At 39.8% G+C, this 16,345-nt stretch overlaps 1 protein-coding gene across 3 annotated transcripts; it reads right to left on the reverse strand.

Moving 5' to 3' along the window:
- Positions 1-2,683: 2,683 nt before the first annotated feature.
- On the reverse strand, positions 2,684-14,397 carry LOC108606398 (alpha-actinin, sarcomeric). 3 transcript variants are annotated; one of them, XM_017996478.1, is made up of 10 exons: positions 14,306-14,397; positions 12,428-12,593; positions 7,696-8,112; positions 7,476-7,629; positions 7,115-7,266; positions 5,445-5,537; positions 5,028-5,378; positions 4,787-4,965; positions 3,328-4,462; positions 2,684-3,262 (listed from the first exon to the last, which is right to left on the reverse strand). In XM_017996478.1, the coding sequence occupies exons 2-10, from the start codon at positions 12,539-12,541 to the stop codon at positions 3,104-3,106; spliced, it is 2,754 nt and encodes a 917-aa protein (XP_017851967.1). In that variant the 5' UTR covers positions 12,542-12,593; positions 14,306-14,397; the 3' UTR covers positions 2,684-3,103. The 3 variants fall into 3 exon arrangements, with proteins under 3 accessions (XP_017851967.1, XP_017851966.1, XP_017851970.1); XM_017996477.2 differs by lacking the exon at positions 14,306-14,397 and having other exon boundaries at positions 12,428-12,650; XM_017996481.1 differs by lacking the exon at positions 14,306-14,397 and having other exon boundaries at positions 7,181-7,266; positions 12,428-12,649.
- Between the last annotated feature and the right edge of the window lie 1,948 nt (positions 14,398-16,345).

Consider the following 16,345-nt stretch of genomic DNA (forward strand, 5'->3'; position numbering starts at 1 on the left):
TTAGCCTTCAAGAACTTGGTTTTTGTACGTACGTATGCATGTGATCTGTTTGTGTGTGCGTAAGTGTGTGAGAGAGTAATACTTTAAACTAATACGACTTGTATACCACTAAACTAAACCATATTATTTAAACTGAATAAAAGATCCGATTTAGCTTCGATCTCTCATTTTTTGTTACCATAAGAGAATTTCTGAAATAAATCCCTTAGGTATATGCATATACATAAAAATAACAATTGTTTCATTCAACTCGCTGACAATTATGTTTGGGTTTTGTTTCTCGAGCAGTTTCCTGGGCTTTTATGTTTGCCAGGTCCTTTCCTTTGTTCTCTCTCTGGGTTGCAGCCTTTCAAAGTTTGAGCAACACGAATCTTTTGTTATTGATGTAACAACCTTTTGTTACTGATGTAACTCTATTTGTAACAAAAGCCAGTTGGCTGAATTGGTTTTTTAGCCATAGCTTGGTGTTATACTCGTATTAATGTTAAAAACAAAGTTTCATCATTACATTTGGGATTTTTTCAACTTTGAAAATTTTCGCATTTTTGAAATTTAAGCAATGGGGTAATATTTGAATGCAGTTTAATTGATATGCATCTCGAGAGTCTTACAAAGCATTAAACTCTAAAATCGGACGCCGTTTCGATGAATTATAGCTTATCAAAGTGCGATATTTCACCGAAATTTGTCTTGTTTGTTTACTATTTTGTTCATAACTTCGACTAATAATTTTTATATCATACACTTGTGCTTTCCACGCCAACAAAAAGAGGTATAACACATTTGGATAGGATTTTTTTTGGCTGAGTTATGGCTTCGCAAAGCTTGAAATTATACAAAAAGTAGCTCTGCAGCATTAATTTTCTTGGTAAGTAATATGGTGTTAAGAATTTTTTTTATCAATCACACTAAACAGCATATGTTTATTTACAATCTCATGAGTGAATTAAACACCCAATCTTTCATCCGATTAATGTTATTATTGTTATATAAATATTTGTATTAGACAATTAATCAAAACGTAGTGTAGACCAGGTTGTTGATGTACAAAACAAACAACCAAAGCTTTGTTGGGTACAAAACAAACAACCTTTAGTTGTTAATGTAAGAACAACAACAAATGTTGTTGATAATCATAATAATGATGAGGCTGTACAAAACAACGTTTGTTGCTAACGTTTTTACATCAACAACCAATGGTTGTGATGTACGAATTAATAAAAGAACTAAGTTCAAGTTGAATGTAACAGTTCAATTTGAATTGGGTATAACTGAATGCTGGATAATAGGCGAAGGTAAGTGTGCTGGACAGACAAGGTAAGTAAGGTAAGTGTTTTCTCATTGCCAAACGGTTGCGATGTTCAAGCTTTGAGAGGTTGTAGCTCAGCGAAAAAAAATCCCATTGAACTGTGTTGTACCATTTTATGTTGGCGTTGCAAATACAATTCAAATGTGTATAAGCATGTATGGCTTAAAAATTATTTGTCGAAGTTATGAACAAAATAGTAAACAAACAAGACAAATTTCTGTGAAATATCCAACTTTGATAAGCCGTAATTCCGCGAAATGGCGTCCGATTTCAGAGTTTAATGCTTTGTTAGACTCGTGAGATGCATCTCAATTAAACTGCATTCAAATTTTTGGCATCAATACGAATATGCACCAGTAAACCGTTGGTAAACAGGATGATTTTTGACCAAGATGGCTAAAAAACAAATCGTGTAGACTTATGTTTTGTTTAATTTCAAACTTTGAGAAACCATAACTCAGCATAAATACTGCCGATCTAACTGTACCAGTTTATGTGGGCTCTGGATTAAATGCAAGCTTCGACGGGCATGCGGATGACATTGCAGTCATCAGCAGATTGATTCCAGAGTATTATTACTGTATTAAAACAAAATATCACCAAATAATCGTTTTATTTTACTTTCATTTTCTCATGAGTGTATTTATATATAGTTAAAATGTGTGTGTTTGTATATGTATGTTAAATTTGTATGTATGAGTAAAACAAAGTGTTTTTTTGTTTTTAATGATTAATTTTTAGTGCTGAAAAGTGAAATTCTAAAAAAGAAATAATATATGCGTGTATAAAGAAAAGGAGTTTAGCTCTCGATGAATAAATAGCTATATATATATATATGTAGGTTTATATAATTAGTTTAATTATTGGCTGCATTTTTGTTTGTTTTTTTTTTGTGTTTAACCTTTTTTTTTACTTTTTTTTTTATTTGTATACCAGTTCAACCAGTACTCCATAAGATATATTCTTAATTTTCTTCTCTCTCTCTCTCTCTCTCTCTCTCTTTCTTTCTTGCGTTCTCACTCTCTCTCTTAACTGTGATATTTAAAATGTTGGCAATTATAATGTTTTAATATGATTTAATTTTGAATTCATTATCAATACAGTAGAAAATTGAATAAAATTGTTATGTTCTTTTCTTTGTGTTTGTGTGTGTGTATCTCTCTCTCACTCGCACCTGCACGCGTACTCTATCTATGTATCTCTCTCTGCTTGGTTGTGCCTCAGTAGTTCGGTTCCTTCTCATATTGACGACGCTTGGGAACTGCACGATATGCTCGATTAATTTATAATAAATATATATATATAAATATTTGTATGTATGTGTGTGTGCACAGGCACATGTTGTAGTTAATTTGTTTGTTGTTGTTGTTTTTCTTGTTTTATTAACACAAATTTCAAAAAATAATTGTATTTAGTTCTGTTCATCTTTGTTCTCTAGTAGCTCCTTTCAATGATTTGTTGTTTTGTTTCTTTGTATTTTTTTAAATATATTCGATATGCGTTTGCTTTGCTGTTTTACAATCGAGTTGCAAAAAAAAAAAAAATAAATGTATATATGTATGATATAGGATCTACGGTATATGCCTAGGCATACGTCGAGTTATACAATATACAATTAGCGAAAAAGAAATCTAATTTGCTCATGTTGTGGAGTTGAAGCTATACGAGTGTAGTATAATAAATCTATGTTTATTAATAGTATTATTATTTAAAATTTATCAATTATTATATGATGTGTGTGGCTGAGGGGCCGGCGCGGCTCGTCGAGCGCGCTCTGAGTGGGTGGATCGGGTTTTACAAATCGGTCTCGCCATAGAGAGCTGTGCTAAACGACATGTAGTCCAGGGCGCCGGGCACGCCATTGGGTCCTTTGTATGGTGGCATGCGCTGGATGCAGTACTCGGCCTGGTCTGGTGGCAATTCGCGGCGCAGCTCGTCGGGCAATATGTATGGCTGCAAAAAGAAAAGAAGATTTAGTTCAACTGCTTGGAATTGTTAATTCTTAATTGATTGCTCACCTTGTCGGCAGCCAGGATTCTGAAGGAATCGATGACCTGCTCGGCAGTGTCGGTGTCGGTGCTCTCGCGGGTCATGAAGTCGAGGAAAGCATCAAAGTGCACGTAGCCAGTGTTGTTGGGATCGACAACGGCCAGAATGCGCTGGAAGTCCATGTCGCCCTGGCGATCCTTGCCAATCGAGTAGCCCAGCGAGACAAGACAGGACTTGAACTCCTCGGGGGACAAGCGGCCGGTGCGGTTCTTGTCGAAGTGATTGAAGCTGGAACGGAACTCGTTCAGCTGCTCCTGGCTAATGCCCTTGGAATCGCGTGTCAGTATCTGGTTCTCCACTTCGTTGATGTTGCGATTAATGGATGTCAGCAGCTGCTCCCAGCCGACGCGCAGTGTTTCCATCGTGTAGTTGGTATAGCGGTTCTCAAAGATCATCGACTCCTGCACGGCCTGGTGAATCTTCTCGAGCTCCTCAATGTTCGGCTTGTACGCATACACAGCCTGCTCGTACTCCTTCAAGCGATGCAGCTGATCCTCCAGCGAGCCCTGCATGCCCATGCCTATCGCTGTCACAGCATCCATCTGGCGCTCGATCCAGGGTCCCACAATGTTGGCCTTCTCGGCAAACTGGCGGCGCAGCATCTCGTTGTTCTGCTGCTTGCGCAGCTCGTTGGCCAACGTCTGGTCGCGTTGTGGCACCAGCTGGCGCACATCGGTCCACTTGCGTGTCATATCGTGGGCGGTGAGCATGGTGTAGGGATTCTCGAGACCGCCGGGTATCTGGTGCTGCTTCACAATCGACTCCACCTCACGCACCAGGTTGACAATCAGATTGAACTCCTTGTCGGCCTCGCCCAGTGTGGCCTTGAACTGGTCGTGCGCTTGGATCAGGCCCTGTATCTCCTCCATGGTATGCACAATGAACATATCCACCAGATCCTCGCGTGTGCCATCCAGCCAGTTGTTAAATGGCGCCGCACGCTTTGCAAACTCCAAATGCAAAATGTCGATCTTCTCCAGAATGCGCTCGGCCTCATCCAGGGCGGTGCGACGACGCTGGGTCAGCGCGCCCAAGCGATCCCACTGATCGCAAATGCGCTGGCAGCGGGCATTCACCGAGACGCAGTCATGGTACTCCAGAGTGCTTGAGGATTAGACAACAATATAGATGAATATGGATTGTAAAGCTTGCCGGGCTGACATACAAAAATGTATGAGATGAGGTGCAGGCATGGGAGGAAGTAGCGAGTGAGACATTAATATTGAACAATGAGCTGAGCTGAGCGAAGTATGTGAGCGAATTGAGGGTTAAGAGTTAAGATCATGCCACCTAACCTCACACTTTTGTAATTTGTTGTTGGTTTTGTTGTTAGCAGCGAGCAATTTGCATTTGAAAAATAAGTTAGGGAAACATACATATATAGTTAACATATATATGTGTAGTAGTAGTTGGGGCGGCTATACATACTTCAGCTCTTGGGCAATGGCGGCAATTTGTTCGACGCGATCTTGATGGGCGGCCAGGTCAGACTCAAAGGCTTCGTGCTTCTTCTTTAGTGCCTTCAGTTCGTTGAGCTTGCATTGTCGGAAGTCCTGCGACTGAAGCATCTCCTCCTTGCCGCGCGTCCAGTCCTCATGAGCATCGGCCTGCAAACATATCGGAACAGTTTAGAGAGATTGGCCAGAGATTGGCATTGAATCGAACTAACCTTGTGCTTGAACTTTTGGGCCAAGTGCTCGAGGCGCTCCAGGCGCATGGTCTCGGCCAGCAGCCACTCCTCGAAGGCCTTCTCGGCCAGCTCCAGGCCCTTCCACGAGTTTGAGATGTCGGAGACGGTCTTGCCCTCGGTGGGCAAATACGCAGGCCGATTGGACAGACGCAGTTTCGTCTGCAGCGTATTAAAGTTTGTTTCGAGTTTTGCCTTCTGCTCAACACGTGGTGGCTTGTGCTTGCGGCGGTAGGTGCGATACTCCTCCAGCTTCTTTTGCACGCCAGCCAACGAGTTGTCCGCCTGGCGTGAGTTCAGCCAAGGCATCGTGCGACGGATCCATTCCAGCAGCTGCGCAAGCAACAAACAAAACTTAGTAAGCAGAGTGTTGAATATGTGAGAATGTGTAGAACTTACATCGCTGGCCAGACGCTCGTACTCCTCCATGAGACGCTCATTCTCCTGGTTGACCTTGAGCACCTTGCAAATGCGGTTCGCTGCAGTTTCCGCCTAACATGCGTCGATTTATGATGGCGAAGAAATAAAAAGAGACTCGTTAATTTTCGACTGTCTGGTGGTGTCCTCAACTCGCTTGGCCAATTCGTCCGAGTGTAGTAGTGTAGCGGGCCACACACAGCCAACTCAGATGTTCAAGGCAAACAAGATGGACGAGCATGAAGAAGAACTAACAATCAATCAATCAATCACATGACAAAAGCAATGCCAATTCGAACAGATCGACAAACAAGAGCACAAGGCGCGCATTCAAACTCGCAAACAAATTCAGCAGCAGCAGCAGTGCCAAAAAGCAATTCAGCAAGTATATGTGTATGTGTGTGTTTAAGCAGGTGTGTGTATGTGAGTGTGTGTGCTTTTCATTTAATCAAACAAGTTGCAACAAGTTGCAGGCGTTCAGCCCTTTAAGAAGAAGCTACAGCTTCTGAAATTTACTAATTTATCAAACTGTTAACAAGTTTATATGTATGGCTAGCTGATTGGTGGGTGGGGGGTTTGTGGGTTGTGTTTGGAACAGACCTTTTGGGCGCCACTAAAGCAGTGATAGTACGATGATACGTAGGTCATGACCGCTCGCTCATCGGGCAATGCAGTATTCTGCAAATCTGTGATCGGTTATCGATGAGTGCATGTTGTTAAGTAGTATTGTTTGGTTTTTGTTTTGTTTTTTGTTGCAGCAATTGGTAGTAGCATAGTATTGTTGTAGTTGTTGTTGTTGTTGTTGTTAATGGCAATTTGTTGATGAGCGCGCGCATACGAGAGCAGCATAAAAAGATAAAAAAAAACAGAGAGAGAGAAGAGAGAGAAAAGCAACAAAACATACATATGAATTATTATACGGTTAGTTTCGAGTACAGGCAATAACGATAACAATAACAATAGCAATGCATCGAACGATGTACTAGCGTTCATTGTACATCAATTCGATTACATCAGAGTTGCATTTAGTTTAGCTTAGCGTACATCAATTTAAATATTTAACTTAACACATGCCTAAGACTAAGCGGGTTAGCGCACTCTCGAACTCAATTGACGCTCCTACAATAATTCTGGAGTGTGAATTGAGTTCATTGTGCTTTACATAAATACATATACTATTATATTAAATGGAACATGACATGACAAATTAACAGCTGATTTTATTTAGGGGGCGCAGGCAGAGTTTCGTAGCTGGCAGCATGCAGCGGAGAGTCAATTCATCGATTGCATCGATAAACGTCAGAGAGAGAGTCACAGTTAAGAGAGTTGCACATGAGAGTGCTCTCGCTCTTTCTCTCTCTTTCTTTATTTATTAGTATGGGAGTTTGTTAGCTCGCAAGCAAATCGTTTTTTATATGTCAATATATATATATAGTTATGCGGATTAAGAGCTTGAAATTATTTACACAAATAGCAAAAGAGCATTTGGAACAACAAATATTGAAAGCAAATTTTTTGCGGCTTTTTGGGAGTTTTTGCTATTTTGTTGTAAGCGCAAATTGTTCCAAAAAACAAACTGCAATATATAGAACGAGAAATATGGAATATATATATTGTTCATATTTATGTGTATTGATGTGAAGTTTAGTCACATTGTAATTATTCGGGACGTAGGTGTATTGTCTTGTGGGTTCGGGTACATGCGTCACATTTCCAACCTGTTGGGCTCCCTGGAAGGCGTGATAGTAGCAGGAGACGTACGTCATGATGGCACGTTCATCCGGTTTCGGAGTGTTGATTAAATCTGTTGTACAGTCATTCAATCAATCATTGTGTTGTTGTTGTTACATTTGCAAAAAAGAATCGAAGCATGAGCATTAATTGTACTACGATCCTAGCTAAACATGTAGACTAAACAAATCTATGTATATATATCTATATGTATATCTAAAATTATGCTTAACATAATTGCTAAGAAAGAGAGTTTGTGAACTAAATTGCTAGCGTGCGTACCATCTGGATCCAACATCCTTGGAATATCAAGATATTTCTCAGCAACATCGAAGGCAGTGTTCAGATTCTCCAACGGATTGTCTTTGGATAGCTTGGCGTAGTCAATCAAGTCTGGACGATGACGATGAATCAGCGCGCAGAACGCCAGACCGTCCTATAGAATCAAAAAATACAAATATTTATTAAATGGTGAGCAACTGATTGAAGGAGTGAGACTTACCTTGAAGGACAGATGGAAGTTCTGTACGTTGACATTCTTGTATGGCGCCGTCTTGCGCTGGCACCACAACAGCAGACCCTCCTTGGCGGTCATCTCCTCGACGGAGATGTCCTGGATGGCGAAACGCAAGATGATTGTCCAGATCATGCCGAGCGTCATTTTCAGATTGCCATCGACAATCTCCTCAGCACCGATCGACACCAAATGCACACCCTTCGATGCAATAAAGTCCAGCGCCTTGTTCACATTGGCGATTTTGTGGAAACGCATCTTGCCGCGATCGGGCTTGGGCAGCGTCTCGCCAGAGATCACCTCCAGCAGCAACATCAGCTTCAGACCATTGCGGAAATCCTCCTCAATGTTGTCAATGCCAGTGCCGGCCTTACGCAAATGACTGTTACACCAAGCGGTAAATGTCTAAAAGAAAATAGTGAATAAAAACTAATTAGTATAAACAATCGATGTAAAAAACAAAATAAAGAATTTGTGGAATAGCAATCAAACTTTCTTAATTTTATAAATTAAACCTTTGTAGCAAACAAATTTTAATTTATTCAGCTGTAGCTAAAAGTTGGAGCAAACTATTTTATTCATACCACAATCATTAAGAAGTGTTGGAAAATAGCAAACAAAATTATATTCATTCAGCCCAACAATAAATTCCATATATATCACAATATATTGATGTGCAGAGAAAAGTCAAATTTCGAACAAAATGAATTAATTTGGAAATTTATTGCAATCATTTGTGAATTTAATGACGAAAGCACAGTTCGTTGAGCTTATTAACATGTAAATATTTAAATAAAGAGAATGACTTAAGAAGAGCGGCCAAGCTAGCGAGAGAGACAGAGAGAGAGAGAGAGAGAGCTAAAAGAAAAGTTTAGATGCGTTTTTACAGATTCCTAGCGGTGTCTTGGGCCGGTCTGGCGAGGCGGATGAAGCTGCAGCGGTGTCGCCGACGTCGATGATTGCGATGACAGCGACTGCAGCAGCAGCAGCAGCAGCGACTGCGGCTGACAGTTGCAGTTATTTTTCGCCAAATTGGGGACAGACAACAAGAACAAAGAGAAAACAAGAAAAGACAATGTGTATGCGGGCATATAAACCAGTTTTTTTTTTATATTTTGCACACACTTCATTATTTTGGAGTTGCTCTTGTTGTTGTTGTTGTCGTCTGCGCTGCTTGTAAAATTTACAGCTTTTATTATAAACATTGTTATTGCAGCAGGGCGCAAGCTTAAGCTTGGGTATGGGCATTACGGCACTTAATGACACGCCCACGCGCCCACAAAAGTCGCTGCTGCTGCTGCAGCTGGAAATTCTTGAGTGTGTGAGTCTCCAAATGCAAATGAGTGTGGGAGCCAGGCACAGAGCGATGAATGATCGAGTGAACAGTGAAAAGGAAAGCGGCAACACTCACACACACACACACACACACACATGCACAAGGTAAATCGAAGCATAAGTAATGTTATCGATATGCATGACAATAGTTTACCGCTACGCATAATGCACAAAAGCTGTGTTGGAAAATGTGCTGAGATGAGAGAGAGAGAGGAAAATATACAAATGCATGTCTGATAATAAAGAAAAGAATGGGAACGGTTGTGAGCCGGCTGCTTTATTGGCCATTTAGCTGCTTTACAGTTAAAAGTGCGTGCGTGAGACAATGGGACAGTCCACTCCACTCTCTGCCACTCTAATGCGGCAACTTGTCCGATTGGATGCTGTTTTGTGAGCCAAGCTTAGAGACGCATCAGAAACGGAAAACCGGGCATAGAACAAGAAATGCAACTGTTAATGCAAATCTCAGTTAGTCTCAATGTCTCCACAGTAGCGCAGCAGCAAGCAGCGGAGTGAATGTGAATGGCTTTGATCAAAATGAGCGGCGCTGTGTGGAGACAGATTAGTTGCCATTGCCATTGCATTGCCCACACCACAAGCACGCCAAGAGAACAATATAACATATAAACATGTTCATCTAGGCCATGAGCAGCAGCGGCAGCAGAAGAAGAAGAAGCAGCAGCAGTGCATTTATATATTTATGCATTTTGTATGGCAAAGCGGAGCAGCAGCAAGAGAAAGGCAGTAGCCAGCTGAGATGAGAGATAGATCGAGAGAGAGATAGAGAGAGAGAGAAGTGTGCGTTGCCAAACGAGTCGTTACCGCTAGTTAAATGGCCAAGGCGATTGCGACTAGCGTTGTTGCCTAACTGGCCGTCCACCCCGTCCACTCCGCTGCGCCCCGCCTGCTGCATTCTCAGCAACTCGTTTTGTCAAAGCTGCACTCCATGCAGTTTACCGTTAAGCAGCCAGCGACCCCAAGCAGCAGCGCAGCAGCAGCCTGTTGACTCTTCTAGCTACACACACACATACACACACATATATGCATATGTGCGTTGAAGTTTGGCGTGTCGATTAAGCAATCGCATATCAATTGCGCACGCGCCAAGCAAACCAAAAGAAAATTGAACGAAAAAAACATATAGAGAGCTTTCTTTGCAAAGCTTTTTATGCTCTGTTGCGCTCTCTTTCGCACACACCATTTTTAGCCGAATGTAATTTGAGGCGACCCCATAGCATGGACCCATTCTGGCACAGAGCAGCGTCCGACAGAATAGACAAATTGCCGAAAAGTGAAATGAGCTGATCCTCTCGTGCGTTTGCTCACTCTCTCTCTCTCTCTCTCTCTCTCGCTCTTAGCATGTGTGCAAACAAATAAATCAATAGGCTGGCGAAAACAAAAAAATAAATAAAATAAAAGCAAGAGGCTACCAAATTCTTTGAGCTGTCAAAATTGCTGTCGAATTGCTGCTGCTAAGGTGAAATGTAGTTGGCTCTACTAATTGGTTTAGTCATTGTCTATGGGCTCTCCTGCCAGCTGGCAGTTTGTCTAACACCTGACAAACAAACAAATATATATATATATACATACATATATGCATTGCAATTCCGATGACGCATACATTGGGTTGAATCACAATTTGGTCAATCAAAGTGAGAGTCAGCAGCAGCAACAACAACAACAAAATAAATGAAACAGCCTTACGCCTACGCAGCCTCTCTCGCTTTGACTTACAGTACCCCCCACCCACTACACCTGTGCACACATACACACTCATCAGTCTGCCATTTTGGCCAATGTAAACAATAATAATGAAAACAATTTGTTGCCTTTCATTATTTTCTTTTCCAACTCTGCGCTCATGACGAATACGATTACGAAATTTAAATATAGATCAACTCAAGAAATATCTGTCTGTGTCTGTCTGTGTGTGTATCTGTGTGTGTGTGTCAAGCTCAAAGCTAATGCAATTGCAATTGCAATCTTTAGGCCAACACACAGCAAAATTGTTTTTAATTTGTCATTTTGTGGGTGTAAATTTGTAGCTCGGTCTGCCATCCATATGTATATTGCTGGCTATTTATAATGACATATGTATGCCCCCCCCTCTACACACACGCCCATGCTCAATGATGATGATGATGAGCATAGCGAACGTGTCAAAACCACAACCTTGCACTAAATTTTCTTCTTTTTTAGATATTTAAAGCAATTTTTAGAAATAACTGCATACATATATAGAGAAAAGAGCGCGAGCAAGAGCGACAGAGATATAAATAGTCGTATGACTGATGCTCTGCCTTTCTGCAATTGAAACAATTCCAAGCTAACTAGCTAACTAACAATTTGATGCGCACCATTAGCGCCAAAAGCAGAAACAAAATAATAATAAAAACAATAGCAAACGCAAACAATTTGTTAGACAAACGCAAACAGTTGCCAATTTGCGGTGTGTTGTTTTTTTCTTCTCCACTATATTCTGGCTGTAATTGTAGTAATCTGAAACTTGTCAGCTACAGATACAGATACAGATACAGCTAGAGATATGTATGCATAACAATTGACTTGCCTCGCCTTGTTGTTAGTGGGGGGCGTGGCAGTTAGAGGAGTAAACTGTAAATTGAAAGAGTTTATGCTATTAGCCGACTGAACGAGTGTTGGCAACAACCACAGCAAGCGGTAAATGCCTGTTTGAGATACAATTGTATCTATCTATCTAACTAACTGACTGACTGACTATCTGTGTCTGTATGTCTGGGTAAAGACATCAATTGAGTAACTATTTGTACAGTGGCCAAGCTTGTTATTGCCATTGTTGTTGTAACTGTAACATTTGCTGCTGTTTCCGCTAAAAAGAAAAACAACAACAACAACAGCAGAACAACACAAACAATAATAAATAATGATGCGAACGCAAATCGATTTCCCCCCCAACAAATGAACAGTTATCGTAAAGTGGGGGCAACCTTGACTGCCAGAACGACCTTAACGCTTTTATAACTACCCACGATCTGCTCTAACTTGGCCATTATCAAAGACAGTTAGTCAGCTGTTGTGTGTCTTAATTGATTCTCATATCTTTTGCACTTTCAATGACAATGTGTTGACAATCTGAACAACAATAACAACAACATTCGTTCAACATATTTCAAACATTTCTCGAAAAAATTAAAAAACTATATATATGTATATATAGATCATGAAAAAGAACCATGAAACGCATCTATTTTTAAAACTCGCGCAGAGCTTTTGCCTCGCACAAATATTGAAACATAATCGAGAATATATATATATTATATAGCCAAGATATATATATATATATATATATATATATATGTATGCAAATATGTATATCTAGACTAGTTAATTCTGTTTTAGCACTCACCTTCTTCTGTTGCTTCTCCCACGCTGGATCAAGCAAACCCTCGCGCTCCCATTCCTCTTCCTGCTCCATGTAGCCATCGCCGTACTCCATGGAGAGACCGTTCTCCATCATCATTTTGTGGCTGATTTATTTGATGCAGTTGCTGGTGGTGATGTTGCTGTCGCTGCTGCGATTGCGATTGCGTTTGCGTTTGTTTGTTGTTTTATGTATTTGGGGGGGAGGAGTATTGCACTTTTCTTTAGTTAAACTCAATATATATACATATATAATTTCAATATAATTTGTTACAATTTACAATTACAGTTCAGTTGCTGTTGGCAATGTTTCGAGTTTGTTGTTTTCGATATTCGATTTACCGAATCTGTTTGCAGTTCAAGTCTGTTTCATTTAATTAACTTCGTTGTCGATGATCGTTGAGCTTTGCAAATTCATTAAACACTTTGTGTTGTGAGTGAATCGTGTTTATCTGATTTACGGTACTTTCAACTGCAGTTCACACACACAGAGACAGAGACAGAGACAAAGAGAGAGAGACAGAGATATGGAATTGAAATTATTTAGATTCGTTCGAAGTTTGATCCTTAAAATTTAGTCTGCAATATTGAAAACAAAAAATTTGCTGTTGAGTTTGACGATTTGCCTCAGCTCCTAACTCCACAGGTGTCCACTATACATGTGTGTGTGTGTGTGTGTGATTCGATTTATTTCAAGAGTGAATTACAACTTGTAAATGCGATGAACGTGCATTTATAGTTGACAATAAATGTAAACTAAACTACAAAAGCAAATGAAGAAGAGTTGCTGGGGCCAGCGGCAGAGTAAATTGTATGGAATGTGGGGAGTTGATACACAAAAAAAAGTAAAATAAAATAAAATTAAAAAAAAAAAGCAAAGAAAATGTTGTATAACATGATAATTTGCTACTTAATTATTTTGTTCACATTCGCTTTTTCTCTCTAGTTCGCTCGTTTCGTTTCAAATTTGTTTCATTTCGATTCGTTTTGGGGTATCGTTTTAAAAATAGTATGTTTTTAAAAATTTTATTTTCGGCGTCAACGTCAACGCCATGTACCGTTCTCTCGAGAAAAAAAAACGGGAAACACGACGGAGGTGCAGAGAGAGAGGGGAAGCTGAGATAGAGAGAGAGAGCAATGGGTGTGAAGCAAGGTGATTGGTGATTTTAAGATTGTGATTGCGAATGTGTGGTACATATTTGAAATAATTTTGAAAATTCTCGCTCTCTTAGTATGCGTGTAGACACACACACAGACACACATATGTTTGTATATAGAGACAGAGATATGTGTCAATTTCAGACTTGGACTTCGATTCAGATTCGAGTACGAATACGAATCGTATTTATGGCAGATATCTATATGGGTATATTCCATTTGCAAAGTACTTTTCTTTTCATATTATTATTTTTAATTATATTTTTTAGCACAGTTCTGTTTTAAGGTTTTTAATTCTTTTTTTTTGCGGTTTGGCTTAGTATATATAAATATATATATATATGCAGTTATATATACATTTTTATATATACACCCATTTCACACACACACACAGGCACACACACACAAAGAACACATGCGTGGAAAAGCTTTTTTTATAGCTACATATGTATTTTTATATATATGCATATACGTTAACGTATTTATTTTTCAACGAGTCTTAACCAAAAAAAAATTTATATATATTTTTATATTTTATTTAATGAATTTTGTGTGCGTTTTTATTTGATTTTTTTTATTTGTGTTGTATACCAAAATAAAAAAATTATAAAAAAAATAGTAGTAATGAACCAACAACAACAACAACAACAACGGTAAAAAAAAAACAACAAAACAATATGTGAATACAATTGGAGGAGATATCTACGTTTGTCGCTTGCAAAGAGAAAGACCCGCTCGCGTTGATAGCCAACTCAAAACTGATGTCGCGCCAGCAAAAAACTGAATATCGTACATACGTATTGGGGCGACCCAGAAGTGGCAGCAGCAGCAGCAGCAGCAGCCATGAGCACAAAAGCAGCAGACGAAGAAAACTGTGCAGCAGCAGCAGCGGCAGAGGCAGCAGCCGTCGCAGCGGGCAGAGGCAATAGCAAAAACAAAATGCATGCAAGACACGACAACGACGACGATCGCCTCTCGACACATACGAAGAGTCCACGAGCAGAGCGCGCGCGCGCACACACACACAGACACAGAGAGATATAAAAGCAAACGCATACATGCATAGGTGGTGGGAGTGGGTGGGTTAGCAAGAGCAAGAGCAAAAAGGCAATGATGAAAGTATGAATTCGGCCAGCAAGCAACACAAACAATTGTTGCTGCTGCTATTCATGATATTCATGATGCTGTGCATTTGTCTGTGTGTGCGTGTGTGTGTGTGCACTGAATTACTCTCTGCGCTCTCACACTCTTCGGCACACCTTGCCCACGAGCTGCAGCAACAGCCGCTAGCATAATTATCGATATGTATGCAAGCGCGCACAATAACAGAACAACAGGTAGAAGAAGCAAAGAAAATGAAAATATTTTGCTTTTGCAGGGCTTTCAAAAATAAATGCAAAGTGGAGTATCGAGCCCGCAACAGCTCATAAGTTGTTGAGAATTTTGCGCAAGGCCGAACAACAACTTGTTGGTTAATTTCCTGCTGCTGCTGCGGCTGAAGATTGTCAATTGCTTGTCCATTCGTCTTGCTGTCATACATTTTGCCACTGTTTGTCGCATCATCCGCCCTCGCAATGCTACCGAAATAGCCAAATTGTTAATTTCGCTTCGAAAACTCTTTTCCAATACACAAACACACAGAGACGTGGGGCGCAAGGGGGTCCAAGAGGGGGCTGTTGACGACGACTGTTGAAGGCAGCGGGTGCGCATGATTTTATTGGCAGGCCACTTGGCTTTTTCCTTGCAAAACTATTTTGAATGCCGCCTAAACATATTTACACATCAACATATAAACAGACAGACATACAAAGTAGTATCAATATGCATATGGCTTATGAGCATGAAATTTATGAAATTGATTTAATATTTGATGGCATTATCTCATATTTAAATATACGCACATAAGTTATATTTAATCGGCAGCAACGCTTAACACATCTCTCCGAACTGAAAACAATTTAAATATATGCAAACGACCTAAAGCGTATCGTTTGGTCGTACATGCTCGGGCCCATTAAAACACCACCCACAAACAAAAGCAACAAGTAAAAAATACAACAAATATAGTATATATATGTACATACACACACATACATATAGAATTTATTTTTGGCACATAATGTGCGTCGTCAGTGGCAATTTTTGTTCTTTTTTCGAAAACAATTTCTATTTTTAAGCAGCGTTTGTGCGTTAATACCATATTTCTGAAAATATGTATTTTCGACGCAGCCTAACATACATAAATTTAATAAAAATTGAACGAATTGCTAGCTCGTATATATATGCGTATACGTAATATATATATATATATATCGATACGCAGACACTTGCCACCAATGCGTGTGCAGTAGATTCTCTAGAAAACATTCAACATTTGCCTTAAGACATTAACTATTTTTAATTTATTTTACAAGATTTGCGACACAAGTCTCTAATATCTTGCAGCTATTAACGTCATATATTTTGATTTACAATTTATAGCTTAACAAGTTTAAATAACAAGCCCATTTGTATAATTTTCTAATAACCGACAGCGCGAACTCAAGAACATTCTAATCTAGATAGCAAGTTTTCCAAAGTGGCATTGTTTATATTGTCCTTCTACATTTAAATGTAGATTCTGTTGCTCTGGGGTCGACACCAATGTCACCTTGCACATCAAAATCAATTTTTGAATCACTCGTCCGTCCAACAAATTAGTCTCAATTAGTGAGCAACCACTGTAGGCATTTTGTTTGTTGCATGC

This window comes from Drosophila busckii, chromosome X (genome assembly GCF_011750605.1).
Source record: "Drosophila busckii strain San Diego stock center, stock number 13000-0081.31 chromosome X, ASM1175060v1, whole genome shotgun sequence".
Classification (NCBI taxonomy): domain Eukaryota; kingdom Metazoa; phylum Arthropoda; class Insecta; order Diptera; family Drosophilidae; genus Drosophila; species Drosophila busckii.

Coding starts and splice junctions, on each gene's coding strand:
- LOC108606398 (XM_017996478.1), bottom strand. CDS start 12,541: ATGATGATGGAGAACGGTCTCTCCATGGAGTACGGCGATGGCTACATG. Junction 7,630..7,695: donor ACTTCCATCTGTCCTTCAAG/GTAAGTCTCACT, acceptor TTGATTCTATAG/GACGGTCTGGCGTTCTGCGC. Junction 5,538..7,114: donor ACGTCCCGAATAATTACAAT/GTGACTAAACTT, acceptor GACGCATGTTAG/GCGGAAACTGCAGCGAACCG.